Below are 26,651 nucleotides of genomic sequence, written 5' to 3'. Positions count from 1 at the left end.
CAGGGGCTGGTGGACATGCTGAGGACTCAGCGGTAAGAGAGTGACCTCAACAAACAAACCAGGGTAAAAATCCCTTCTTTGCACCAGAGAGTGTGGTGAGATGGATCTGCATGTGAGAGAAAGTCACACAGCTTTTTGTCTTCTGGGAGATTAGAGTACTTGCAAATAGTGTTAGGGAGCCATTAAAACCAAACAGTATCAATATATTGGGAAGGTATGAAGTATTCTGACAGCTGCTCCCTAAGTACTGAGGGCAAAGGAAACTACCCTGCTATAGTTCAAAGATCTTCCTGTGATTCCTATGGAGTATTCCATAATAAAGGTTCTGATGTAGGAACTGCTTGTTACTTGCAGCATTGTGCCCATGGATGCTGGTCTGCATGTTGAAATCATCCCAGGGACACTTGGAGTCCTCGTGCTGCTGAGCTGAAATCTCCCCATGACCAAGTGTGTGTGCGTCGGGAGCCTCCAGCAGCAGCACACTGCTGCTAGGGAAGATAAAGAACCTCTTTTTCTGTTTTGTACCACTTTGTACTGTGACACTTAACTCCAGCAATGGAATACTGCTGCGAAGGGAAGTAGATTATTTCCTTTTTGGAGCTGTTTTTGGTTCAGTCATTACCCATGAGTATCTTTTCAATGGCTTCTTCAGGAAACCACACCACAGTTTTCCTCTGTCATTGCGAAACTGTGCTTTTGAGATACGAGACACTCGTGATTCATAAAGTTATGAATTGCATTTCTTTCAGAATAAATCCATGTGTGTGTTGGACATAGCTGCCTCTTGCCTGGGGGTAACCAGAACTGATGGGGCTTGTGCAAAGAGGTCCTGACTCCCGGGTGGGTGCTCAGCTCATGGAGCTGACCTACTTTAGCTGACCTTGATTTGCTCAGAGGTGTTTGTGTACTCGTGATCAGCTTTGCTGCATGGTTAAGCTGGTCACGTGTCATCTCACTTTTTTTAAAGGGATAAACAGTAAGATTTCTTTTTACTGTCTCATTAGCCTTGTTTCAGGAGATCAGAGAAAGATGGAATGCAAGGAGGGGGAATCCTGAAGGAAGTAGTCCCAAACAGGCTGTAAAGACAAACTGTCATGGATACAGTGACAAAATATCATTTGATTCTCCTCTGCAGGAGAATCCTATCAGGAAGTAGACTCCATGGCATTTTTTTCAAGTAGGTCCTTAGAGTACTTTGGCAACAGGTTTGGCATCATAAATGGAAGATTTGAACTTTGCTTATTATATACATGGGTAACTTTTGTGTTCCTTTTCAGTGAGAATTTTTTTTAGGCACTGAGCATCCAGCAGATGGAGGCTTAAAAGACAGTAAAATATTCAATTTCCCAGAATTTTAAGAAAACCTTGTGAAAAAAACATTTCTCTGAACTGTTCACTATTTAGTGGGGCATGCTGATTTTTGCTCTGATCATTGAGTTGACATTTTCTTAACTTTAAAACTCATTTCAAGAGACATGCATGGTTCTTAACTCCTGTAATGCTAAAATGTAGGACTGTGATTGTTAGAACTGGATGAGCATTTGGGACATGGTAGAGAAAGGGCTGACTGGAAAAGAAATTGAGAATAATGCTCTTGATGTGTTTTTTTCTGCTTAAATGGTCAAGACACTTAAAATAGCTGCTTTGAAACTATCAAATATAGGCAGGTATAAAATGGCACAGCTGAATGGATACTTGATTTCAAGATTTTTTTTCTATAAAACTGATATGAAATTTTTGCTTGAGATGAGCAACAATTTGTTTTTTGCATTACTGAACAGTGACTTGTGTGGTGTTCTGATTCTGAAGCTAAAATGTTGGCTATTGCAGGCATTCTTAAAGGGAAAGGACAGTGGTAAACTTACAAACCCTTTTTCTTCCACCCTCTGTTTTCTTTATTCATTCCAGCTCATCTCAGCCTTCTGTCTGAGGTCATCATAGATGGTCCATGACATTATCTAATGCAGTAAAATGTGAGTTCAGCAAGCACCCTTACATAGAGATGTGTTCAGAAACACACTAAGTTTAGCTATAACTAATTTCTGCACATCACATGGGTTTGGGTCTGAACCAAGCACAGAGAAATGGCCGGTGACTGGTTTGACTGGTAAATTGAGATGCAGTAGTCTCATACACCACAGTAACACAATCGAGTGTGTAGCTGTTGGACTGCTTGGGGTAAGAGAGACAAAGCAGAGAACTGGGAAAAGGCTGGCATAGGGAGACAGTAGGGCCTGACCTACAAAGAGCTATGGGTGTGAATGAAACCCTTGCAAAGCAAATGTGGTTGTGGATTCAATGGCATTTCATAATTTGACTTAAATTTGTACTGATTTAGCTTTGGTCAGTTTCGGTGCCAGCTGGCTTGTTAATGTGCCTGTACCAGTATGTCACACATTCTCAAAAATGGAAAAGGGGTCTGGTTATTTGGGAAAGGACCACAGAGAAGTTGGGTAAGATGGGCAATGAGCCCTCAGCAACAGTTTGGATGCTCTGCTTCAGGAGCAGCACTGATCCTCTGTTCAGAAGTTGGTGGTACTGAGGCAATGGCTTGCCTGACCTTACACTGCAGAGCTGCAATCCTGACTGTTATTACCATAAAATTAGATAATTTAAGCATGTGAAATTCTGAATTTGCTATTCTGGCAGAGCTGAAGAAAATGATAACAAATAACTTTGGATTTTTTTTGTCTAATAACTCAAAACATGTCTACATATGTGCTTCAGCAGAATTGGTTACAGTATGATCATGTTGACAGGATATTTGGTTGTTTGAGTTGTAAACTTCTGAGAGTGTCACGGGAGCTGCTTGTTCTGTGTACTTGGGAAGTTCTGCCATCACAGGTTAGAAAGGCAGTCAGGACATTCACAGGTGCATCAACCAGAAAATTGCATCCAATAGAATTTGGAAGTTTTCTTGCAGGAGGAAAATGTCGAACAGCTTCTAAATCTTCCATAGTAAGTTTTGCTGAAAAAATTGTTTTGTGACAGCAGTGTGGAAGCAAAGGACATCCACATGTTTATAGTATGGTTGGGAGACACATTTGAGGGTGTGAGTTGTAGTATGGGGATGTGGATTTTATATCAAACTTGAAGCTTGCAGAATAAAACCCATGTTTAACCCCTGTCCTTCAAAGATGCCAACTGCTGTTAGAGTGGAAAACAAAACAGTAAGCCAAGCCCAAACTTATGACCATCCTTAGAGGAAAGCAGTCAGGAGTGAAGGGTAAGTCTGTCTTTTGCACTGTGACAGCAATTTAACTCATTCTGGCAGCATCTGACAGCAAATGGCTCATGATTGTCATTGTGTGATCATTATGAGCAGAGGGGCTTTATGTAATGACCAGAGAATGGTAAAAAGGGCCCATAAGGAAGTGGTGCCAAAGAGATTCCTTCTGCCCAAACCTTGGTCCATTGGAGATGCACATCCCAACATCTAACTCTTTTGATGGATGGATAACTCCTACACTTTGTAAGAAATGAAATTTGATCCCTGAGTTGGAAACATCTATTGCTTTTGTAAACTGTGTCTAAAACAATTGGTTTTGAGGTGTTTTTTAACAAAACCTGCTGGTTTTCCTCCCATTCAGGTTTTTGAAAGTATTTGACCAACAGAACATGAGGCATGGAAGAGTTCTAAGATTATCAGCTGCTTTGGGCTGAGCATCATCATCTTTGCCCAAGTGGATTTAGGCTTCCAAGACAGGCCTTCAGGTAAAACCTCTTCTCTTTCACGGTTGATGCTATTTAGCAGTGAACTTTTCACAGGGTTTCTTCCAACAGTGTAATTATCTGCAGTCTAGAGAATTAAAAAGTGTATGTTTTGGCTGAAAAAGCCAATTAGATTCATTTGTACCTTTAACCTTCTTAGACCATCATTGGGTTATTAGGTTTTTATTTGTGGGATCTGCTGTGGTGGAGGTATTTATTTCTATGGAAATCATCTTAATTCTGTTCCATGAAATTCAGTGAATCAGAACTTCTAAAGTTTATGAACTGTTCTGATATGATCTTCAAATGCAGAGGCACACTAAAGTAAGTGTTCCCTGTCAGAAATATTTCTGTTAGGTAGAAGCAATTGGCTGGCCAGGTAACATAAGAATAAACCTGGTTCAGTTCAAGATCATGCTGACAAATCTTTAAAAGCAATTGTGCTACATAATGTGTTTTGAGAGTGGTCATGGTTTGTGTGCAATACTCAATGCAGCAGTAACTGGAAAAGGAGAAATTACCTGGTTTTTTTACAGCAAGAGGAAATAATAGAAACTGATTGTTGCAGTTTTTTAATAATGCTAAGTTCAAGGTAACTTTTTGGGTTAAAAATATGTAAGTGTCTGCTTATATTAATGCAGTGGTTTTTTGGTTGGCGGGTTGTTTTTTCTTTCTTCCCTAATGTTAGACAGTCCAATGGCAGACCAAAGGATGGACATATCTTCTACAATTAGTGACTTTATGTCACCAGACCCTGCTGACTTGATCTCCAGTTCCCTTAGCACTTCAGGAATGGACTGTAATAGGAAAAGAAAGGGAAGCTCAACCGATTATCAGTAAGTTGGATTTCTCTTGACTTAGCACTGCTAAAAGGAGGTGGTAACACAACAATACAGTGGGGAAGACTATAGAAATATTTATAGCAATTTTTAAATAACCTCTTCTTTATAACCTGCTTTAAGGGTTTTAATAAAGAAGAAAGCTACTCTGCACTAAGAGGCAAGTTCATGATTTAATAATAAAAATAAATATAAAGCTTTCATCTCAGTGCAGCTAGAATTGAGGGCTATCACTTGGGGTAAGGCTGAGGAGAAAAACTTCTGGCTGGTGGAGAAGTGGAATTAGGACTGATGAAATGTACAGTGTGAAGGTTGATTATATTGACCATTTACATAGGAAATAGTGTCTGACTAACAGAGGGAGAAGATAATAAATTTATTGAAAAACGGAAGCAAAACTAGGAATAGTTCCTTTTCTTCACCTATTTTTTGCCTATTTAGTCACTTCCTATCAATGTGCTGCCAACCTTTGCCTGATGAAGCTGTTTTGGGCTCTCATTTGAATATGAATCTGAACAGTCTCTGGTTTGAGGTATTAGAGCTGCCTTTCTTTTAGTCAACTGGTTTAATCTTGTATTGGTTCTCAGCTGTACAAGGAGATCCCACCAACTCTGCTTTAGAAGAGCAGTGAAGGGCACAGCAGAGTTTGCCAATCTCCCAGACCTGTAATGTCTCCTTCACTGGGCACACCAAGAGCAACACCAAGAGCAACCTACTTACTGCAAGTCCCTGTGCAAGCCTCCTCTGCATTGTAACTTCACAAAGTGTGGCTGCAGGGGAGCTTGTGAGTGGCCACATCCATTATTCATCCAGCCACTGAGTCCACTTTTATGTAACTTAGCACAGATTTTATTGCTGGGGGCCTCTGGATTCTTGGCAGCTCTTTTTAAGAGGAGGGGCAGAATTTTTAATCCATGCTGAGCATGATAATTAAGAATTAGAGTCTTTTTAGGAGAACTTATGCACAAAACTTTAAATTCTTCTCTGAACTGCCTTTAGTCTCCCTGAAAAGCACACGTGTCCCTCTAGTTGAATTGACTACTACAAAATTGAGTGAACAGCCTCAATCTTACCAACTTCCTCTTCTCTAGAAAGGATTTCTCCATCTTTATTCCTCTGGGTAGGAAGGATTACTCAAGTCCTCTTTTCCAAAAGACAGCTTGTTCTTGTAAGTTATAATTCTGCCCTTTAGGTTCTGTGTGCATTTTTTAAAAATGTGTGAAAACACTGTTTCCTTGAATCCTTAGTGAAATAAGTTTACAACAGCTCTAGTCATACTGCAGTTCATGTTGTGTTGCAAAGTAAATGGTGACTAGTAAGTGTTCCTCTTTGGAAGTAGAACTTAAGGTAGACTGCCTTGATCCCTCCTTATATCTATGTATATATGGGAAAATGGTCAGAAACGCTACTGTTCCAACTTCTGCTGCCTGTTAATGATTTCATTACATAACAAGTGTCCAGTTTGGTGCTTCACATACCAGGCAGAACCAGTGTTTTAGGGGGGTTCTTTGTTCACCTCTTGAGTACAAGCAAGAGGAGTCATCAGCTGCACTTTCAGCTCTCCACAACAATTTTTTAGTTCTTTCTCCTGAAACTCCTCCAGGAAAATTCCTGCCCAGCCTATTGATGTCACTTCAGCAAGGGCTGGTCAAATGCTGTAATCCAAGACTTCATGCACAGGACTATGAACAGTAAATTTCTTTTCTTGGGAGTAATGTTTCCAATTGAAATGTTACATGATGAGAAAACAAACTACCCTGATGCATTAGTAACTTCCCTTTTACCTCTTTTAGATTTTGCTTTCTGGGGGTGTTTAACAACAAACATCCCAGAGCTAAAGGTGCTGTCACAAGTGCTGTTTAATTGTGAGCATCAGGAGTCAGTGGTTAAGACAATAACTCAGGTGTGCAGATGGGGAGATGAAGAAAACATTTAGCTTTATTATTATTATTTTAAAACTGATCACAAAGATAATTTATCAAGGAGTGCAGTGAATAATACCTGAAAGACTACCATGTTTATTTTTAAGAAGATTTGTGTCCATTGTTGAACAGGAATAACTAATATGTTAATGAGATGAGAAGACTTTTTCATAAGGCTTTTACAAAACACAGCCTCTTATCATGGTAAAGCTCAGTGGTATTTCAGGTCGCTTTACAGTCTTGAAGTGATGCCAGGAGTTAGTTTGCATGTAGAAATTCTGTTTAATTTCCTTATGGTATGATAAAGTCTGTATAAAGTTCAGCCTGGGACTTTAGACTAAAGCCAAGTGTGCATCTGTCCTGCTGGGCAAGAATCGAAAACTGAGAAGCTTGGGATACTTTTATTTTTATTTTTTATTTCTGGCCTTAGAGTCCTCTGAAATCCCATTTATCTAACCACAAGGACAACATGCATAAAGCACAGATCTTTCCTTTCTGAAGATGAAACAATATCTCAGTGATTTGCATAACATAATTTAGGTTAGTTATTTTATTAGTTTTTCACGTTAAGTGTAATGAACTATGCTCTCTTTCCTTAAAAAGCAGAATTATTCTTTCAGAAAGTAGATTAATTTGAACAAACTTGTTTCTTTAGAAAATGCTCACTGCTATTGCCCTGTTTTCATTGTGTTTTTTCATTTCAAATAGAATAGGAATTAGCTTGAGAATTTCAGCAGAAAATGTAAGATATTATTCTTATTTCCTATATATGGTGTACTTTATTTTTCTTTTTTTTCAGACTCGATGGCTTTCCTTTTGAGTAAGTATAAATATTTTAGTAATTAGTTTCTCTTGAAAAAGATGCCCAGTGTTTTTTCCCCTGCCTTTTGCTTCCATGTACCTAAAATTTACAGGTAGAAATTAAACTAGAATGAGCAGGCCTAGGAATGTCCATTTAAGCACAGTTGTATAGATTTACATAAATCAAAACATTGTCTTCCTAATTATTGTGTCTAAAAAATGAAGTGTAGTTGTAGGCATTTAGCTCTTTTTAGCAAGTACAGCTGTGAAAACTTTTGTTCTCCTCTCCTGCTTAGTTGTGCACATATGGCTACAATATTAACTGTATTAAGGGGGATTATTTCTATTTTTCATGCCTCCCTTCTTACTTTTTTCCTTCATGCTGAAACAAAAACTACCCATGTATCTACACTGAAAGTTGTACTAATTTCCAATGTGCCTGGTTAGTTTCATACAGACTTGCCTTCTCTCCATGCATTTGGCCATCTCCAGTGGTGTGTTGGTTTAAGTTATTACCATCTTCTACCCCAAAACCAACTACCATAAGGCAAACTGAGCTATAGAACATACAGGCATCTGCACAAAGTTGGGTTTCCCCCCCCCTTCTAGTTAACTGAAAAACACTTTTGTAACAGATGATATCTTTGAACTGCAGCATGTTTTACTGTCAAACACATCAAACTGTGCCATTTAGTGAGTTCTGAAGGAGACACAACTAATTTAAGAAAATGTTTTAATGTTACAAAAACCACACAGCTTCCTTAGTCCTTCCAGTTTCTTGTTTTTATACTCCTATTTTTGTATTTATGATTTAGAGGTGGCAGGAATACTTCATTCTGACTTTATGGTAGTTGGATACCAGTTCTGCCAGCCCTGCTGAATTTGTGATGTGTTGCTTTGTTCTGTTTCTGCAGGGAAGGTATGGATACAGATAAAGATGACCAACATGGAAGGTACTGTTGATACAGTCGCTGAAATCTCAGTTCCACAGTTCTGACACAGGATCCTGACTGTGGATGCCTGTTCTCAGTGTCACTGTGGTCCCAAATTATTGCTTTGCTGGGATGAAGGCATAAGATTGTTTAAACAACATGAAACAGACAAGCTAAAAAACCCCACAGTCTGAGGTGCAATATTATAAATATTGATCTTTCCTGTAGAAAGGTTAAATAAACATTCAAATTCTAAAAAAACTGATCTTAATGAGGATCACTAGGATGTGAGATGCAGTGAAAGGATTGGGTTGGGTGCTTTCAACACTAACTTTGTGATGTCATTTCTCAACAGATTGGAGTATGCAGACCAACAAGGCAGGATAAAAAATGCAAGGTATTGCTCTAAACAAATATATTTAAAAGAATTATCTCTTGCTTTTTGCCATGTATGAATTATTTGTGTATGTTTCTTCTGAAAATATCTCTTTCCAGCATTGATCTTCCCTTATTTTTCCATATCTTTGCACTGTTCGCATTTTTAATTAGGTTTGCATAGAGTTTTGTGAAAACACTAATATGGTGGGTAACTTGGTTTTAGTCACTTCATTGATGTTGAAATTGAAGCCAGATATATTTCTGGTAATGTTACATTCTTCATCTTTCTTCTTTCAGACTCAACAGTGGGTTGTGGAAGTGTTAACAGTGAATTTTAATATGGGAAGATACAAAGCTGTGCTGTGTGGCCAACACTGGGTGTGGTTTTCTGCTAAACCAGAGCCTTGTGCTGCAACCTTTCCTGTTGCTTAGAACTGTTCTTTACCCAGATAATTAACACCAAATGCTGAAGAATGTCTGCTGTCCTTTTCACAAGGACAAGAGGGTAGCTTACTTCTCCTGAGGAGGTTGCTTTTGGGCATTGTTTGACGTGCTTTGTGTTGTCCTTGTGTGTGCAGGGAGGCTCACAGTCAGATCGAGAAGCGGCGGAGGGATAAGATGAACAGTTTCATAGACGAGCTGGCCTCGCTGGTGCCGACGTGCAACGCCATGTCCCGCAAGCTGGACAAGCTCACCGTGCTCAGGATGGCTGTCCAGCATATGAAAACACTTCGTGGTGAGTTGCCTGGGGCTGCAGGGCCATGCCAAATGGCATTTCCCCTAAGCAACGCTTTTTCTCTCCTTTTCTTGCCCAAAAAGGAGGAAGTTAATTCATTTTGGGAGGGCTCCTCCCCTTTTCTTAGCATCTAATGCTCAATGTTCATTCAGGGCTTACTAGTTCATGGTCCAGTAAATACCCTGATCTCACTGGGGCAACTTGGGGATGAGAAGATAATAATTTTCCATCATCTGACCTATTGATCAGTACTGCCAGATTCCACAGCACCAAGGCAGCTGGGGCAGGTGGGGAAAGGGAACAAAGGGCTTAAGGGCAGTGCATGGTTGATGCTGGTGCAGTACTGAGCCATGCTCTAAGCAGGCAATGTCCCAACTTGTTGGATAGAAAGGTTAGATTTTAAGTATAATATTCCTACAGGACTTCTAAGTTTTTGTGTTTGTACCTTTAGCTCTGTGTGAAAGAATGGAGAATATTTTGAAAACTCAGCTTTGGTCTTTTTGACCAGTTTCTGTTGCAAGCACTTGGAGGGAAACACAGGTTTGGAAGAGTTGAGATTGTTAAAAATTGCTGTGTGTTCCTAAAGCTTCACATAGCAGTGAATCAGTGCTTGGGTGCAAGTGGTGCTGGTGCTAAAAGCTTAAGCCTTCAAGAAATGCACTACTGAGAAAAAAAAGGGATGCAGCTAATTGTAAAAAAGATCCTGGTGATTGTTCTCATTTGTAGGAGAGCTGGTGCCTTCAGTCATATTTAACCTCGTGGTTTTGAAAGGCTTGACTTTCCTGCCACTGTCATTTGATGAGGTTAATACTTCATAACACTTCAGTGGTTACTAATTTGACTCTCTTCTGCCTTTATGAAGGGAATAGAATGAGAAGAATTACTCCTTAATAAGTAGCTGCCTCTTTTGTTGCCAATTTTGGGGTTTTGGCATCGTAAGATGATGTCATTGTAATGCTGGGTTTTGTCTTTGGCTTGGAATGAGAGAACTGATGTGTAAATTCCTAAGTGATCATTTGTTTACATGAACTTGTCATGGTTTACTGAGTTATAAGGAGAAGAAATAGTTGGAATGTTTTTACTTTTTAATCTCTTATTTTTGTAATTTCTAATTCTGAGACTAGACCATAAATCAAGGACAGCCTTTGGTTCCAAAATATATCAATTTATATCTCTGAGGCATTTAATTTGAATTTGTACCTAGTGCAGTACATGTTTCTTAGCAAAAAAGCTTCATCCTTTTTTAAGTTAGTACCAACAGAGCTCATGTTGATAGTAAAACAAAACCAAAAAAGTAACTTTCATTTTAAAGAGCACTGAACAACAGTCTAAGAAGGAGCCAAAGGAAACTTGCTCACTTGAGTGTGTAATGTTGGTGATCTGTGAATTGTTTTTGTTTTCTTTAGGTGCTACAAACCCATATACAGAAGCAAACTACAAGCCTGCTTTTCTATCAGATGATGAATTAAAACATCTTATTCTCAGGGTATGTTCCAACTTTTAATTAAGAGATATTAATATCTATGACTATAACTCTCCCAAAGCACACCAGTATTTTTCTGCCATTCATCTCAGCTTAAAAATGTTTTGATTATGGAGAAAAACAAAGAAATCTGCAGAGTGCTTCATAGAGTCAGTGAGTTTAATGATGACTAGCATTTCTTAATTCAAGCAGAAAGATTGAAGAGGGGGGATCTGAGGAAACCTGTATTTAGATGGTAACTGTCAGTATCTTCAGTTATTACATGAATGAACCAAAATTACATGAATTGTTTCCTTGCAGACTTGCTGCCCTGGGTTACCTTGCCATGATTTTCAGTGTGCAGTGATGCAATGAACACCTTTGTGGTTTTTTTGAGGTCACTGATGTAACATGACTTAGTATGTTTGGCTGCCTGCTGTTACACTGCTTTTATAGCGTGGAGAGCTTATCTCATTAGTCAGTAGTTAGGCTTGTGTAATTGTTGAAGCACTGCAGTGTCCAGATGCAGCATATGCAGAATTTAATTTCTGCAGCATTGTGACTCTGAGGATACATAATTGGGGCCTATTCCTGCATGCTTGTGTGTGACTGAAAGACTGTACTTTGCAAATACGAATTAGTTGCCTCCAGGCACAGAAATAAATATCCATGTTATGTTTGGTTTCTAAAAGAGGAGCTTTTTTAAATAGTTAAAATAACATTTTAATTTGAAGGCATTATTAAACATAATCATAATATTATTGGACAAGACATGGGTTCTTTCTTCTCATAAAAGTTATTTTACATTCTGGGCACAATGCCCAGAGTGATGCCAAAAATGTTTGCAGATGCAGAAAAGCCCCTTCATTGTAATTTCACATTTTGCCTGTTGACTCAGTTATCTCTAAATGTTAAGACAGCTCTCCTAGTGTAGAAATTCTGTACTACTGTACACGAAGTGTTTTTAAAGGTTATAGCGATACAATGAGGATGTATAACTTAGGATTTGACTTTTTCCCCCCCTTAATTAGGCAGCAGATGGATTTCTTTTTGTTGTGGGCTGTGACAGAGGAAAGATACTGTTTGTTTCAGAATCTGTCTTCAAGATCCTCAACTACAGTCAGGTATTCTTTTCCATTTTAAGTATGTTAGATCTTAAAAGATTGGAGAGCTTTTTGATGGCTATGCCTTTATCTGGGGGTAGGTATGAGAACAGCCTGTCTTGAAAGCTGAGAGGTGTTGCAAAGAGAGAGCTCTTCTCTGCCTTGTCATTAGAGAAGATTGTTTCTGGTTTCCATTCAAAGCAAAGAGGTGAAAAGGAACTAAATTTAATTCACTGATTGATGCATTCTGCTCAGGGATTTACCCTCAGGATTGCAAAAGCATTACCTAACTGGGAATGGAAGCAAATATTGAAACATCAGTCTGGGGTTCTTCCAGTAGCTTCACATGGATTTTTCAGCTTAGTTTTCTTTCTCTCTGTTCTGGTTTTGCTTGCATGCTTACTGATGGAAACTGGAAAGCAGTTATACCAAAGCCAGGTTTTTAATATATGATCAACATAAGGCTTAACTTGGACCATATATTGTGCAAATAATCTTCATTCTTTCTGTCATCTGCACCCCTCATCAAATTTAAAAGTTGTATTAGTTTCAAAAGTTTTCCTCAGCCAGCCTTTAGTTAGGTATATACTAAATACCTATTCATATGTAAATAATGAAAGAGAACATTTGCAATTAAGATTTTTTTCATTTAAATGTGTGGTAGAATAAGTGAGACTGAGGAGAAACCAGAATATCTGGTTGGTGGGGAATTGAGCATGCCAGTTCTGCTAAACTCTTACTGAAAATGGTGACAGAAATTACTGGGTAATGTACATAACTTCCAATACACAGAGAAAACCTTCCATCAAATCACAGGATCAGAATAGTTGATTGGAAGGGACCCTTTAAAGGTCATGCAGTCCAAACCCCCTGCAATAAGGCTGGATCTGAATGTTTGATATTCCTTGGTTACACCTATATATATAAAAGGATTGTTCATACTGGATGCTAAAATGAAGAAAATATACTGAGCCATTATTTTACTTTTTGACTGAATGTTCAATCTCTACAGAATGATTTGATTGGTCAAAGTTTGTTTGATTATCTCCATCCTAAAGACATTGCCAAAGTGAAGGAGCAGCTCTCTTCTTCTGACACGGCGCCACGAGAAAGACTCATAGATGCAAAGAGTGAGTGTTACCACCTTTGGGAGAAGTGTTACCTAGCCAGAGTCACTGCTGCTGGGGCTTTGCCTCCTGTCAGAAGTGGGGTTGAGGGGGGATGCTGGATTGTCCCATGCCAAGGAAGTTTTAGCTTAAAAGACAAGAAGAAACAACAAAAGAAAAAAAAAAAGTGAAACAGGTGCCTGGAAGCTGTTGGGTTTGGCATGCACTGTGGCACAGATGCATTACTGGAACTGGCTTCAGCTGTGAGATACCCTCTCTTTTCCAGGCATCAAAGCTTTAACCTCTTCCATTAGAACATATGAAGCATTTGTTCTAATCCATCATTCTAAATGGTCAGAATACACTCAGTATTATCTTGGTAGGCCTTAGCTGTCACCCAAGATAGAGGATTCATTTTATTTATCTATTTATTTATTGCTTTCTGCCACTTCCATCAATGACCCAGCCTTTCTCTTAGAAGGTTTTTAACCTTGGAATCATTTGCTGCTATGTCTCTTAGCTCTGTTGCACTCTGGTATTTTGAAGTAGTTCTGTATCTCTGCTGTTCTTGAGGTGAGTGGGTGTTTAATTCCCTCTCATAACAGGAGTCTGCATTGCTTAAGTGGAAGGTGGTATCTTACAACTGCAGATTTCCAGGTCATTAAGTCCCATGCTTGTCAGGAGCAGAAATCTCCTGGATCTCAGCTCACAGAAGCCACCAGCTCAACTTCAGAAACTGAAGTTGAGAGAGATCATTCAAGGGCAGGGAGCCTGGAGGCTTCAGCAGAATCAGCTGAAGTTTTTTCTGGCTCCTGTTTTCATCGGTTGTCAAGCATGAATATCTAGTGCTGCCTCCTGGGTTTTTTTTTGTATGCCTCTGACAAAGTTAGGGCAAAAATAAATACTATGAATTACAGTCTTCCCATCTGCTATGATAGACGGATTGGTAGAATTTCAAGAACTCATCCTGGTGAAGAGTACGAGGATGTATGCACGTATTTATTTCTGTGTTGGCATGAGTAACTCAGCACAGCTTGTACTCTCACCACGGTGCAGCAGTTTGGAGGGCATGTGGTGCAGGGCAGCCTGACCTCCTGGAGATCACCTCACTCCAGTGGAATTGTGAGGGAGGCACACTTTCCACTAAAATACTGGAATTGCTGTCTTCTTCCTTATGTTAAAAGCCCACAAGGCCTGAGGAGTTTTTGTTTGTGTTGACAGCTGTTTGATTTTACATATCCCCGTGCAGAAATGGTTGGAGTGGATGGCAGGCTGGGGAAAAGTTGCTGTGTGATTTAAATCCTCCATCAGCCCTTGGAGCAGTGGCCTTGCTGATACCTGTGGTCCTGATGCCTGCCATGGAAGCATCTCTTCCCAGAGCCCTGGTGGTACCAGCACTCTGCTCAGAGTGATATGTTTAGGTTGTTTTCCCACAGAAAAGAATCTCCTGTGAGAATATGATAAAGGTCAGGATTTATTGTTAGGGCATGTCCATGTGCACTTATTTCTGCAAGGCAAGGGAGACTTCTTAGACATAACTGGAGGTCTTGGGGATCTGCAGTCCCTGTGTAGCTCCCAGCTACCTTTTTTCCTTCTCCTATCCCTGAAGTGTCATTGGGGCTCTTCTGCTCTGTAGGCACATGTGTTTTTTGAGTGGGTGCTGTGATAGAAAAGTGCCAGTCTGAAGGGTCAGGAGCCTCCTGAGTGACTGTGTTTGAAATTCTGCTCTGGCTATGGAGAAATAATCTCTCTATTTTTAATCAGTTCAGAGACATTACAGTGTTCATTACAGGACTTGTGTGGATTTGTCCAATTTCTTGCTAATCATTGGACTCAGAGCCCTGTGTTCTCGAACTCGCCTCAGTGTTTCCACAGCAGGAAGCAGAGTCAGAACTTGCAGTGTTGGTATGGTCAGCTGGGTGTGCTGCACAGTCACATACATAAAAACCTCAGAAACAGGACTTCTGTGCAGGGCCCAGTGAGGCTGAAGCATTGTAGGGTGGGGTTTTTGGGGTAGCCACGTGTGTGGTTCACTCTGCACCTGACAGACTCTCCCCCACCCCCCGTGTTTGCGCAGCCGGACTCCCGGTAAAGACGGACATAACGCCCGGGCCCTCGCGGCTCTGCTCCGGAGCACGGCGCTCCTTCTTCTGCAGGATGAAGTGCAACAGACCCTCCGTCAAAGTAGAAGACAAGGATTTCCCTTCTACCTGCTCAAAGAAGAAAGGTAACCATTATGCTTTTATTACCAAGGCTGTCAGGATTTTTTTCACACGATCTCTCGTTTGCAGTGGTTAAATTTTTTACATTTATCGATGTTTCTTATTAAGATTCTGAACCATGTCTAGGTCTGTTATTTCTTCAAACTCCCCCTCACTCCCCTCGAGTATCTCTTACACACCTGCATTAGTATTTAAAGCCAAATTCTCCACTCTGCTCTCTTGAAACTTTTTCAGGCAGTTTGTGCCAACAGTTCTGGGGTGGTTATTGCATCATCTTCAGACATTGGTCAGATCACATTCGGTCTTCACCATTTGGCCAGTGTCTCCAGTAAAGGGGAGCTGTTCCTTGTCCTCTGCTTCTATTTGCCCAGTGATGTTTGGGTGGGTATCCACCTCAAAAAAAAGTGTATTCTAAGTTCATCTGTGGGTTTGGTACATTCTGAGGACTGGAAACCTGGCATTTCTATGCCTGTAATATTTGGTCATAGCATTAGCAGTGTTGATAATATTTTTTCCTCTGCAGGATATTAGTCTAGGCATGTTGGAATATATATTTAGCCCAAATGTGAAGGTTTCTTCTTTGAGTACTGTGAATGACAGATTTGGTGTTAGTTAGTTAAAGTGAAAAGACAAACAGCAAGAGAACAGAGGCCATTTTGGTGTATTCTCTGGCTGTGGCAGCTGCCCCGGCTCCCTGTGAGGTTCAGACGCAGCTTCAGCCTTGGATCCTGCTTTTGTGCTCATTGCTGAGGAAGCCAGTTTGTATAGCGTGGCATAAGCCTTTTACTCTACCTCCCTGTGAAAGTCATCTTCCTTGGAGTTTTCAGGCCTGCTCAGTGCTGAGGAATAGGAATTCTCCTTTTGGATACTGACTTTTACTGGCCGTTGCAAATGTTCATCACCCCTGTCTACAGCTGTCCCCTGTACACCCCAAACAGTGTATGTTCTGCCAAACGTGTTCCTGGGTTTTGTAGGAGCCCCAGGTTAAGTTGAAAGAGGCGGCGTATTTATTAATCTAATTTCTTCAAACATTCCTTTGGATTGTTTGCGTCCTTTGCTGAAATAATAAAATGTGATGCAATTTCTGCTCAAAATTACCAAAAGCAACCTTGGTCTGAGCTATGTGATGTTTCAGCATAAACAGGGGTTTTGCCAAGATAAATTGTTTATTGGATTATCTCAGATTAGCTGCATTACAGCAGGAGTGCTGAAAAATCCCTTAGAATCACAGAGTCCTTACGGTTGGAAAAGATTTCCAAGACTGAGTCCCAGCCTTTGACCAAACATCACCTTGTCAGCCAGGCCATGGCACTGAGTGCTGTGTCACTTCTTGAACACCTCCAGGGATGGGGACTCCATCACCTCCCTGGGCAGCCCCTTCCATGCCTGACAGTCTTTTCAGTGAGGAAATTCTTCCTGAATCCTGACCTGACCCTCCCCTGTCGCAGCTTCAGGCTGTATGCCCTTGTCCTGTTTCTTGTTTCCTGGGAGAAGAGGCCGATCCCCACCTGGCTGCCCCCTCCTTTCTGGCAGTCCTAGAGAGTGATAAGGTCACCCCTGAGCCTCCTTTTCTCCAGGCTAAACACCCCCAGCCCCCCGAATTTCCTGCATAAGAGAGGAGATGCATTATTAGCAGAACTGAGTTGAAGTTCTCCAAAGCTGCATCCATGACCTAACTGCTTTCTTGGGTTTTGTTGGTTTGTTTTTTGGGTTCTTTTTTTGTTTTCTTTTTACAGCAGACCGCAAAAGCTTTTGCACTATTCATAGCACAGGCTATTTAAAAAGCTGGCCTCCAACAAAGATGGGCCTAGATGAAGATAACGAGCCAGATAACGAGGGTTGTAATTTAAGCTGCCTTGTTGCCATTGGAAGGCTCCATCCGCACGTGGTCCCGCAGCCGGTGAACGGCGAGATCCGGGTGAAGCCCACGGAGTACGTGTCCCGGCACGCCATCGACGGGAAATTCGTCTTTGTAGATCAGAGGTGAGAATTCCTCCAACACCTTCTGCTGTCCAGCACTGCCTCACGGATAGCTTTCCTTGCAGCAGTGTAAATACCATGGGGAAAATAAATTGCTGCCCCTTTTAGCTTTTTACTGCGAGCTGGGTTGGGTTTTAAGGTGGAGCTCAAAGCTGTTACTATGCGTATTTTCAGTATGACTGGTTAAAGTTTCAAAAAATCCCCCAAACTTCCAAAAATACGGGAGAATAACGCCAGGATCATTTCTGCCGGTTCGTTAAGGGGGTTTTGTACATGTGAAATCTACAGAAGAAAATGTTTTGAAACTGGACCCTAATTGCTACCTGTGTTACTGAAACCCTTTTGCAAACACCACACAGTTAAGTGGCTGCAGAGGCTGGGTTAGGCTTTGCTAGCATGTACACTTACATAACTGTTTACTGGGGCACATTCTGCTGGGTTAATGCTTCTCTATGGGATCTTTTGTGTCTGTAAGCAAAGCTTTTCATAGGGTTATCTCTTGGAAACGGGTTGAGAACTTGTGCCTGTGTGGTATCTGCTTTCAAACATCAATTTATTATCTAAAAGGCTAATTCTTTCCTTTTCCAAAAGAAATTACTTGAATTTGCTTAAGTAGCAGGCACATATGACCTGAATCTTCCTTGAAAATTACTGGATCATGGAGGGAAAAGTAGGAGGTCGAAGGATGTTAATGGAGAGGTTATGCTGGGTTGGTTGGAGAGGGGTTGCTTGGTTCCTTTCCTTGTCAACAGGGATTGAGACTGCCCAGGTGAGGCTGTTGCAGTTTCCCTGTGGCTTTGGCTCAGCTGCTAGAAAAGCCCAAACCCCGAACTCTGACAGAATCTGCTTGCTGGAATTGCTTTTCAGAGGAGACTCAGCTGATCTTTAGTGCCCTTTGAGAGGAAGTAGAGGATAGTCATGGGAGGAAGTGCAGTAAGGAGACTGGTTTGGTTTTTTTTATGTTACCTATCTGGTTTGGGGTGGTTAGGCTGTGACTTTTGGTTAGGTTGTTTGGGTGTTTTTGGTTTTAATTTGATAGAAAGCTTTGGAAAGTACCAACTCTCGAGTGCTCGCCCTGGGAGCTGTGGGAGCATTCATAGCTTTCTGTTGCCCAGAAAATGCCATTCTGTCTTGTTTATAAGCAAGTTTTATTTTCAAAAGATCAGACATATTCCCCTGATGAGTAGTTTTGAGGCATTTCTAAAATAATGAGACTCAGAAAATGTTGACCCATTGGATTTAAACACATATGCTTTTATTTAATTGTTTTCCAGCTGTTGTTTGCAGTCCTTGGAATGTGTTTGCTACTTCAAAGGGCTCTTTGAAGGGGAATTTATTTAGAAGACAACCTGATCTCTAGGCCTGAAGTTGACATCCAGTGATCCTTGCTTCTACTGGAGAATATTTAGGCACCTGTAAAAGTTGGAAGCAATTTCTTTCCAAGTCAGGTTTTTTTGTTAATATAGACTTGCACTGTTCCTTTAGCATTTGTCCAAGGAACTCAGGCAAGAAACACTTCTTAAACTCCCTGTGACCCTTTGTGTCCTTATGGATTGGATGGTCCCTGGAGAAGCTCTGCTGTGTGTCAGGTACCAATTAGCTGGGCTGCCACAGCCAGGGAACTGCTTAACAATTCACTGTTGGAACGCTGCACTGAACAGGGTTTTAAAGAGAATGTCTCTCCTCTTCTTTATTCAGTACTTCTAATTGGTCTGCATGGTGAATTTGAGAGTAAAATTAAGTTTCTTATCTATGCAGATGACATCAGACACAGCTTCAGAATTCAGAGCTGCTTTGTTTTGTCGGAGAAGTGAGCTGAGGAAAAGAGGAAATACAGGATGAAATTCCAGAAGGACACAAACAATTTCCTTCCTTGCATAATAGGACAGGGTCAGATATTGGATTCACCAAGTCCATTGCCATCTGTCACTTGGTGCAGATTCTCCTTTCCACAACACCTGTACATCCTGCTGTGAAAAGAAAAGAGTTGACAAATCACCTGTTGATGCTCATGCTGGTTGTTCCTCATCTATGTCAGGTGTCCCACCACAGCAGTGCTGCTAAAAGCCTTGGTTGCTAAAGTTCTTGGAAGAGTACTGGAATAAGGTTGACTTGGTTGCCAGCTCTTCCATTTTAAAGATAGACTTTGTTTTGCTGCTTTGTGGTTCTCTTAGAGATTGCTTTGATGAGTTATCTTGGGGTTTAAGTGTCCTGGGATAAGGCTCACCAGACAAAAGTCAGTTTAAATTCTTGTTTCCTTCACCAAGACTGAGGTGTTTGATCTCCCTGTCAAGGAGGAGTTGAGGTGTAAAGCACCCGATTGGTGCTGAATTCTCTTGGTGTGTTTGGGAACATACAAAAAGTGCCCCACATTTAAATACTATGGATTTTTGTGCTTCAGCTTTTTTCCTTCTGTTCTTATTCATGATTATTAATATGTACCAATTTCTACATTTTATAATATTTAATTTGGGCTTTTTTGAGTTTGCAGAAGAGGTGTTGATCTACCCAGCTTTGTTCCTTATTGCCCTTCATGTTTAATTTGCATTGGAATAGTCTGGAATTGTGAAACTTACTTCAGTTTCTTCAAGGAACTGTCACTTCTCCCTCAGTAATTTTCTTCTAAGAAACGTACAAAATCCAAGTTGAGTTTGGTGGGGTGTTGTTTTGTCCCACTCTTGAGTTCTCCAAACCTTTGATGTCTGTTTTGCAGTGGCATTTTATGCAGAAAGCTTGGTGTTATCTTGTGGCTGCTACAGGGCAGCTTTTTTCAGGCTTAAATTCCCAAAATTACAGTGTATCTTCAAAGCTATTTAGAAACTCTTACATCCCCTCTGGTGGTGGTAGGTCAGATATAATACCTGAGGGCTCTGGGTGTTAGGTACTTTTTTAATTACCTGAGAATTAAAAATAGTATTCTTAAGGAATTACTTTTACCTTCTAAGCTGAAAATTCCTTTCCGCATTACTTGAGCCTTACCCAGCCTCGGTGTGAGATTTAGGAATCTCTGACTAATACTTCAACTTGAAAAGATTTTTTTTGTTTTCTTTATTTTCTTCCTCTCCCTCCCTTCCCCAGGGCAACAGCCATCCTGGCATACTTACCCCAGGAACTTCTAGGTACTTCATGTTATGAATATTTTCATCAAGATGATATAGCACATCTTGCAGAATGTCACAGACAAGGTACAATTACTAATAATTCAGGAAAGAAATTTTGTTCAAAATATTGGGGACAGTTGTTGTGTATTAAGGAAACCCAACAGACTTGAAAAGATTTGGGTATTGCTGTTTGCAAGTGCTTTAGTGGAGAACATTGTGCTGTATGTGCCAAACACTGTGATTATCTTAGACTTGCATGGATTTGTAGGGAATATTTGAGGTTCGGGATAGGTGAGGGGGATGAGGGAGGAACAGCATTTTTCTTGAGGGGTGAGGGGAGGAATTAACTGGGTTTTCCCTGACAAGGGCTCTATTTATGTTGGTGTGGTGCCTGTTTGACACAAATCACTTGCTTTCTGCCTGTCTTCAGTTTTGCAGACAAGAGAAAAAATTACAACTAACTGCTACAAGTTTAAAATAAAAGATGGCTCTTTTATTACGTTGCGGAGTCGCTGGTTCAGTTTCATGAACCCTTGGACCAAAGAAGTAGAATACATTGTCTCCACAAACACAGTCGTTTCGTAAGTGCTTTTCCCTCAGCAGGTGCCTGGAAATGCCCATTGTTCTGCCCTTTTCTCATGTGAGATTTGACCTAAATATGTGCACACCTTCTGTATGACAATAGGTGTCTCCTCCAGATCACACCCTGGGGAGAGGGGCTTTGGTTTAACAGCTGCAGTAATTTCATTTCTGGTTGTTAAAGCCTGCAGAAAATAGAGATATTTTCTTTCTTTGAGAAAACCTGGGATTCGGTCTTTGTAGGGTCTTACAGGACATGCATTTCTTTGCTTTGGCAGGTACTTCTTCCCCCCTTTTCCTTTTCCTTGAGGTGACTTCTCTCAGCAGAATAACTGCTGTAGAGGAATCCTCTGATGAGAGAAGCTGTTGGGGTCCTGCCCTGCATGCTGAGCTGTGTGAATGAGCAGGGTGGTTCATTTCTGTTGTTTACCCAGCCCTGGTGTCAGGCACAGAGGTGACACTGACTCACAGACTACTGAAACCCTGAAGCATTCCATACTGAAGCTCTGGCTTGCATGACTTGGGTTTTAGTCACTGATAGGGCTTTCTCTTACTGATTCATCTAATCCTTGACCTCCACAGCACCACGGTCCTGGACAGCGGGGACGCGGCCTTTCCCCAGCTGGCGGCGTCCCCACACAGCATGGACAGCGTGCTCCAGGCTGGAGAAGGTAATTCCTGTGCTCTGGGAGTTATTGGCTGTCGTGCCTTGGGAGCAGCTCATCCTGCCTGCCCAGATTTGCTGCACTTCTGCACTGAGATGTGTTAATATGCTAAGGAAAATAAGGTTTAGTTTTGGGACTGAGCCGCAGCTGCTGAGGGTTGCTGTTGTTAAATATGCATTTCCAAAAGCAGGCAATTATCCACTCTGGATAAGCAGTGCTGTGGCCTTTCCTGCCCCTCTCAGTGTGGTCTTTTCTCTGCTGTGGAGTATATTGGGCTCCTCCCTGACAACCTCCCAAGTGCTGTGCAAATGTGAATTACATTACAGCAACAGCTCCTGACTGTTCAGCACTCACTTTTCCCTCCACTTTTCAATTCCTGCAGTTACCTGCCAGGAGCTTTATTTGCAGTCATCAGGAACCTTGGGCTTTTCCCATATTGAATGGAATATGCACTGGCAAGTTCTTCACACAAAGCAGAGAACAAACATGTTTGGAAAAGAGCCTGTTTGGGCACAGAGAAGAGCAGGTCTGACAAGGCCATTCTGTACAGCTCTGGACAAGAGGTAGCACCAGATGCTTGGTTTTAAAAGAGGACAACAGCCAGATTCTGAAGGAGTTGGGATCTGTTCTGTCCCTGCTGGCACTGAGGGACGTCTGAGACCCAGCACAGCTCAGGGCGAGCCAGAGCTTTTCATACATTCGAAGGCACTCACCAGTTGGTGGAACTGTAAATAAATCCAGTTCAGAAGGTCCTGCAGCTGCTCAAAGCCTAAACACAGATGCTCTGTGGAGAAGCTTTGCAAGCTTTTATCTGACCTTAAGACAATCTACTCATTTCAGGTGGCCCCAAAAGGACCCATCCTACTGTGCCTGGAATTCCAGGTGGAACAAGAGCTGGGGCAGGTAAAATAGGGAGGATGATTGCTGAAGAAATCATGGAGATTCACAGGTGAGAGAAAATGGTGTGAATTTAAGTTATTTTATTATTGTTCTTTAAGAGGAAATTAAGGAAGTCTAATTCCTCTTAAAGAACAACTTACTCAAGATAAGGAATGATCCAGCTGTATTTCACAGACAGCTACAGATTCCTGTTCAGCATCCCTGAGGCAGTCAACCCCCACAATGAAAGCATGAAGTTACAGACTCCCAGCTTTCTCTTGCAAAAGGCTGATACTGGAACTTTTTTGCAGGGTGATGATGATGATGATGATGATGACCTGTTTACCAGAAACAGGAGTTAAAAAGAGCAGCTAACTAGAAACAAATCCATTCCTGACTGTTCTTTTCCCAGTGACTTGAAGCTGTGAGTGGCACAACCTTCAAATGCCAAAGCTATTGACTGTGTGCCAGAACAGCAGTGTTTGTTTTCGTGCAGTCCATTCACTCAGATGCTTTTGGAGTTGTTAGATGTGCATGAGGAGCTTGTGCAGTTCCCCTGCAGCTCTTGGAGCAAGGACACCATGCTGGGGACTTCCCATGGTACTCAGGATGTGGGCCTGGGTCAAACACAGGGTCCCTAGGGGACTGTGGGGATCCACAGCTGCTTCTTGTGTTCTCACCTGTGTGAGCAGCTGCTTTCAGTGGGTACCACTTAATTTCTGTTGGCTAAAAATCCCTGTTCTTCATGGATTTCCTTTTGGGAACTGTGTTCCCTTTCCTATAAAAGTGGTCTCACCCAGCAGATGTTTAGTGGTAGCAATTTAACCAGACTGAGCTGCAGCCCAGGAGCACATTCAGTCTGTTTCCATAGTTCTGTTCCTGCTGCAGGCAGGAGACTCCTTCCCATCCTCACTTAAGGCAACAGCAGACCTATGCCTAAGACTTTGTTCCTTGCTGTAGGAAGAAGAGGAAAAAGGCAGAGCCAATACTTTGAAGCTTAACCATCCCTTTCAGTAGCTGTAAAACACTTAATTAGCCAAGTGAGTGTAGTAGTGCAGTTACCACCCATGCTTGCATTTCAGTTCCGACCCTGGGTTAGTTCCAGTCCTTTTTCAGCAGCTGTTACTATTTTCCAAAGCTGCCTTCTGTTCAGCTTTCCCAGGGGAACTCTGCCAAGGAAAAGATTCCCATTTCCATTGCTTTTCCCTGTAACTACCCCTCCTCCCTTTGGTCTAGAGATTTGTTGGTTCTACAGTCAATACATTATTCATTATTAAAGATGTTTGATCAAGCTGTGGAAAATGGAAATGAACAATGTGGCTTTAAGCAGTTAAAAACAATCCAGTGGCCAGAGTACTTCTGTAGCAGTAGCTCACTGAAGGAGTCTGGGTTATGTGATTGAGGCAGCTGGATTTCTTAGCTGATGGACATTGCAGTAAAATACACAAAAATGAGGCTTTCCATAGCAGCCTTTGACTCAGGGAAGGCTGTCCAGGAACAAAGACAGGGAGGGAGGTAAAGCATGCAGACCAAGCAGGCTGGATTTACACACATCGCTGCTCCTGCTGGTTTGAGGAACACTGGAAGAGGGAGGAAATTACAAAAATGAAGCTCATGCTTTCAGCACCTTATGGCATCTGGTACTGAAGTCAGCATTTGAAACTCCCAGTCTCTGAGTTGCTTGTAAATCCATGCCTGGTTTTATCCATGTTTTAGGATAAGAGGATCATCACCTTCCAGCTGTGGCTCAAGTCCCCTGAACATCACCAGCACCCCCCCGCCCGACACATCCTCGCCGGGAGGGAAGAAGGTAAGAACAGCTTCCCCCACAGGCCATGGCAAGGGATGTGGGATTTGCTTGTGGGAACAACTCCTGGCTGCTGGGCTGGAAAGGCCTGACCCAGCCAAAGTGCTGCAGTGGTCACAACCCCTGTACAGCACTGCCTGCAGGGCAGGGAGCAGCACTTCCCAAACACCAGCAGCGTTTGAAATCCACCTGCCCTTTAGGTTGTATTTTTCCAGCGGAGCTGCAAGGAACAGCTCTCTCCCCACCCTCCAAAAACTCTCTAACACCCCGTGCTGGTGAACGCTGGAAGTGCTGGCACGGGAGCACTGGCTGTGCTTGAGTGGATCCCACCAGTTGTGCTACAGAGCTGCTGCAGGACATACCAGGACAATTCGGAGCTTTCCTGGCACTGGGAGGGTGTTGCTAAGCCAACGCTGTGCACCTGCCCCGCTCTAAGATGGCTTGAGTAGCACTCAGGTGCCATTACCAGCACTGAGCCACCTGAACACTTGTCCTGGCTGCTTGCAGCAATCTCTAAACGCTTATGGAAGTTTTATCCGAAGCAAGAAGAACACTTACCCAGATCCTTATGCACTGCTTCAGACTTACTTAACCCTTTTATTCAGAAATTATGATGACTACACATAAGAATTGCTTGTACTGGAGCAGACAGTAAATGTTTCTGTCTATTTCCAACTCTCTTTGTTCTTGAAATAAAACTTCAAGTTGGAACAGTTACAATTCCAGTAATAGTTATTCTTGCTGCTTCTGCCCTACAGTATTCAACATCTACACACAGAATAGGGGCTGCTGGCATGGCATAAAGGAAAAAACAGGTGGAGGATTGGGTGTTTTCAGCATCCCTTGATATTTCTCTTTGTTTAGAAGAGTGTTTGTTATAAACCACAGGGCTTTTTTGGGAAGTCCATCTACCCTATATAAAAAATCCCAGTTTAGGACAGTTTAAGACTCCATGCACCATTTCATGCTGCTTTATAGCTTCTGTTTTGTCTTTCAAGATCTTGAATGGTGGCACTCCAGACATTTCTTCAGCTGGGCTGCTGTCTGGGCAAATCCAGGATAATTCTGGGTACCCATATTCCGACAACTCCTCTATCCTGGGTAAGTGAAGTCACGCACGAACATCCTCAATGCTGCTGAACACACATGGACACTGTAACAAGGTGGTTGGTTTTAGCAGTAACTTGCTTTTACCATCTGCAGGCTCCAGCTGGGGCACAAAGCCCACAGCCAACCACCCACTCTGTGTGCCCAAAAGGCACCTGCAGCCTATTTTGTAAACTTTCCTTGCACTGGCAAGTTCCTTAGGTAGTGCTTTGAAGCCTCTTGGCTCTTGCTGAGTCAGTGTGGGTTAGCTCAGCTCCCCCTGCCTGCTGCCTCCCAGATGTCGATGTGGGGCTGTGTTTGAAGTCTGGCTCTCAGCTTGTCCCTGAGGTGTGGTGGTCACTGCTGCGGTGACCCAGTGTCCCTCCTCTCACACGCAGCTGCCAGGGCCGTCCCTGGCACTGCAGCCTGGGCCTGGAACCCCTGGCTATTCCCCACATGCACCATCCCAGCCGGAGGCAGTGAGGTGAGCAGCCACACTGAGCAGCTGGCTCATGCTGTGCTCCCTTGCAGGGGAGAACTCCCACATCGGCATCGACATGATCGACACGGAGCAGGGCTCGAGCAGCCCCAGCAACGACGAGGCGGCCATGGCGGTCATCATGAGCCTGCTGGAGGCCGACGCGGGGCTCGGCGGCCCCGTGGACTTCAGCGACCTGCCCTGGCCCTTGTAAATGAAGCACCCAGCACCCACTATCAAAGTGCATTTACTGGTGGAGCTCTGCAGTCTGTGAAACCTGTGAGACTGAGAGGCTTTTATGTAGGAATTTCATAAAAGCTATGTCAGAACGCAACTCATCCTACCATGTGTAACTTCAGACAAAGTGGAATAACCTGCTACAGTGTTCTGTGTTGATTTGGTTAGCTGTGTATAGCTTGCAACACTTGTATATTTTGGATTCTGTTGTTTGAAATTTTTTTTAAATCACTGTGCAACTCACTGGCATCAGTGGTAGCTTTTATATGCAAATGACCATTTCAGATGTATGGTGTGTTTTTACACTGCAAAACAGTCCCCATGTGGATATTTCTTATACTAATTGTACCATAAAGCTGTTTATTCTTTCTTGTAAGAATCCTTTACTATAAATATTGTTAAAGTGTAATGTATTAGACAGTTAAATATTTTTAAAATAAATGTTTCCCTTGTTCTACGATGGAGCATTTACTTTGATAAATAAATTTGATAAAACCCTGCTGAAGGTGCATGCTGGAAGCACTTGGTATTTATCATTTCTTTAGCCTTGGGGGAGAAGGGAGGAAAACCAATGCCTTACATACACTTACACCACTTTGTCATGACAATAAATTCCCAGGAAAGCTA

General features: G+C 42.0%; 1 protein-coding gene across 5 annotated transcripts in view; it reads left to right on the top strand.

Moving 5' to 3' along the window:
* Positions 1-26,367, top strand: part of BMAL1 (basic helix-loop-helix ARNT like 1) — a 47,626-nt gene extending 21,259 nt beyond the window's left edge. For 3 of the 5 annotated variants that reach the window (XM_082283309.1, XM_082283308.1, XM_082283310.1), the window contains exons 2-19: positions 3,591-3,714; positions 4,400-4,547; positions 7,272-7,292; positions 8,188-8,226; positions 8,561-8,602; positions 9,162-9,319; positions 10,726-10,805; positions 11,813-11,905; positions 12,897-13,014; positions 15,068-15,217; positions 16,949-17,195; positions 20,271-20,377; positions 20,724-20,874; positions 21,455-21,543; positions 22,378-22,486; positions 24,133-24,226; positions 25,222-25,324; positions 25,841-26,367. In XM_082283309.1, the coding sequence (XP_082139435.1) occupies positions 4,408-4,547; positions 7,272-7,292; positions 8,188-8,226; positions 8,561-8,602; positions 9,162-9,319; positions 10,726-10,805; positions 11,813-11,905; positions 12,897-13,014; positions 15,068-15,217; positions 16,949-17,195; positions 20,271-20,377; positions 20,724-20,874; positions 21,455-21,543; positions 22,378-22,486; positions 24,133-24,226; positions 25,222-25,324; positions 25,841-26,001 (1,902 nt within the window). In that variant the 5' untranslated portion in view covers positions 3,591-3,714; positions 4,400-4,407 and the 3' untranslated portion in view covers positions 26,002-26,367. Of the gene's footprint in view, positions 1-3,590; positions 3,715-4,399; positions 4,548-7,271; positions 7,293-8,187; positions 8,227-8,560; positions 8,603-9,161; positions 9,320-10,725; positions 10,806-11,812; positions 11,906-12,896; positions 13,015-15,067; positions 15,218-16,948; positions 17,196-20,270; positions 20,378-20,723; positions 20,875-21,454; positions 21,544-22,377; positions 22,487-24,132; positions 24,227-25,221; positions 25,325-25,840 lie in introns of those variants that run through there. The other 2 variants (XM_082283311.1, XM_082283312.1) reach the window with 2 other exon arrangements.
* The last annotated feature ends 284 nt before the right edge of the window (positions 26,368-26,651 follow it).

This window comes from Coloeus monedula, assembly GCF_965178545.1.
Source record: "Coloeus monedula genome assembly, chromosome: 6".
In the NCBI taxonomy this organism is placed as follows: Eukaryota; Metazoa; Chordata; class Aves; order Passeriformes; family Corvidae; genus Coloeus; species Coloeus monedula.
The sequence above is the reverse complement of the archived record's forward strand: the minus strand, read 5'-3'. Positions and strand labels throughout refer to the sequence as shown.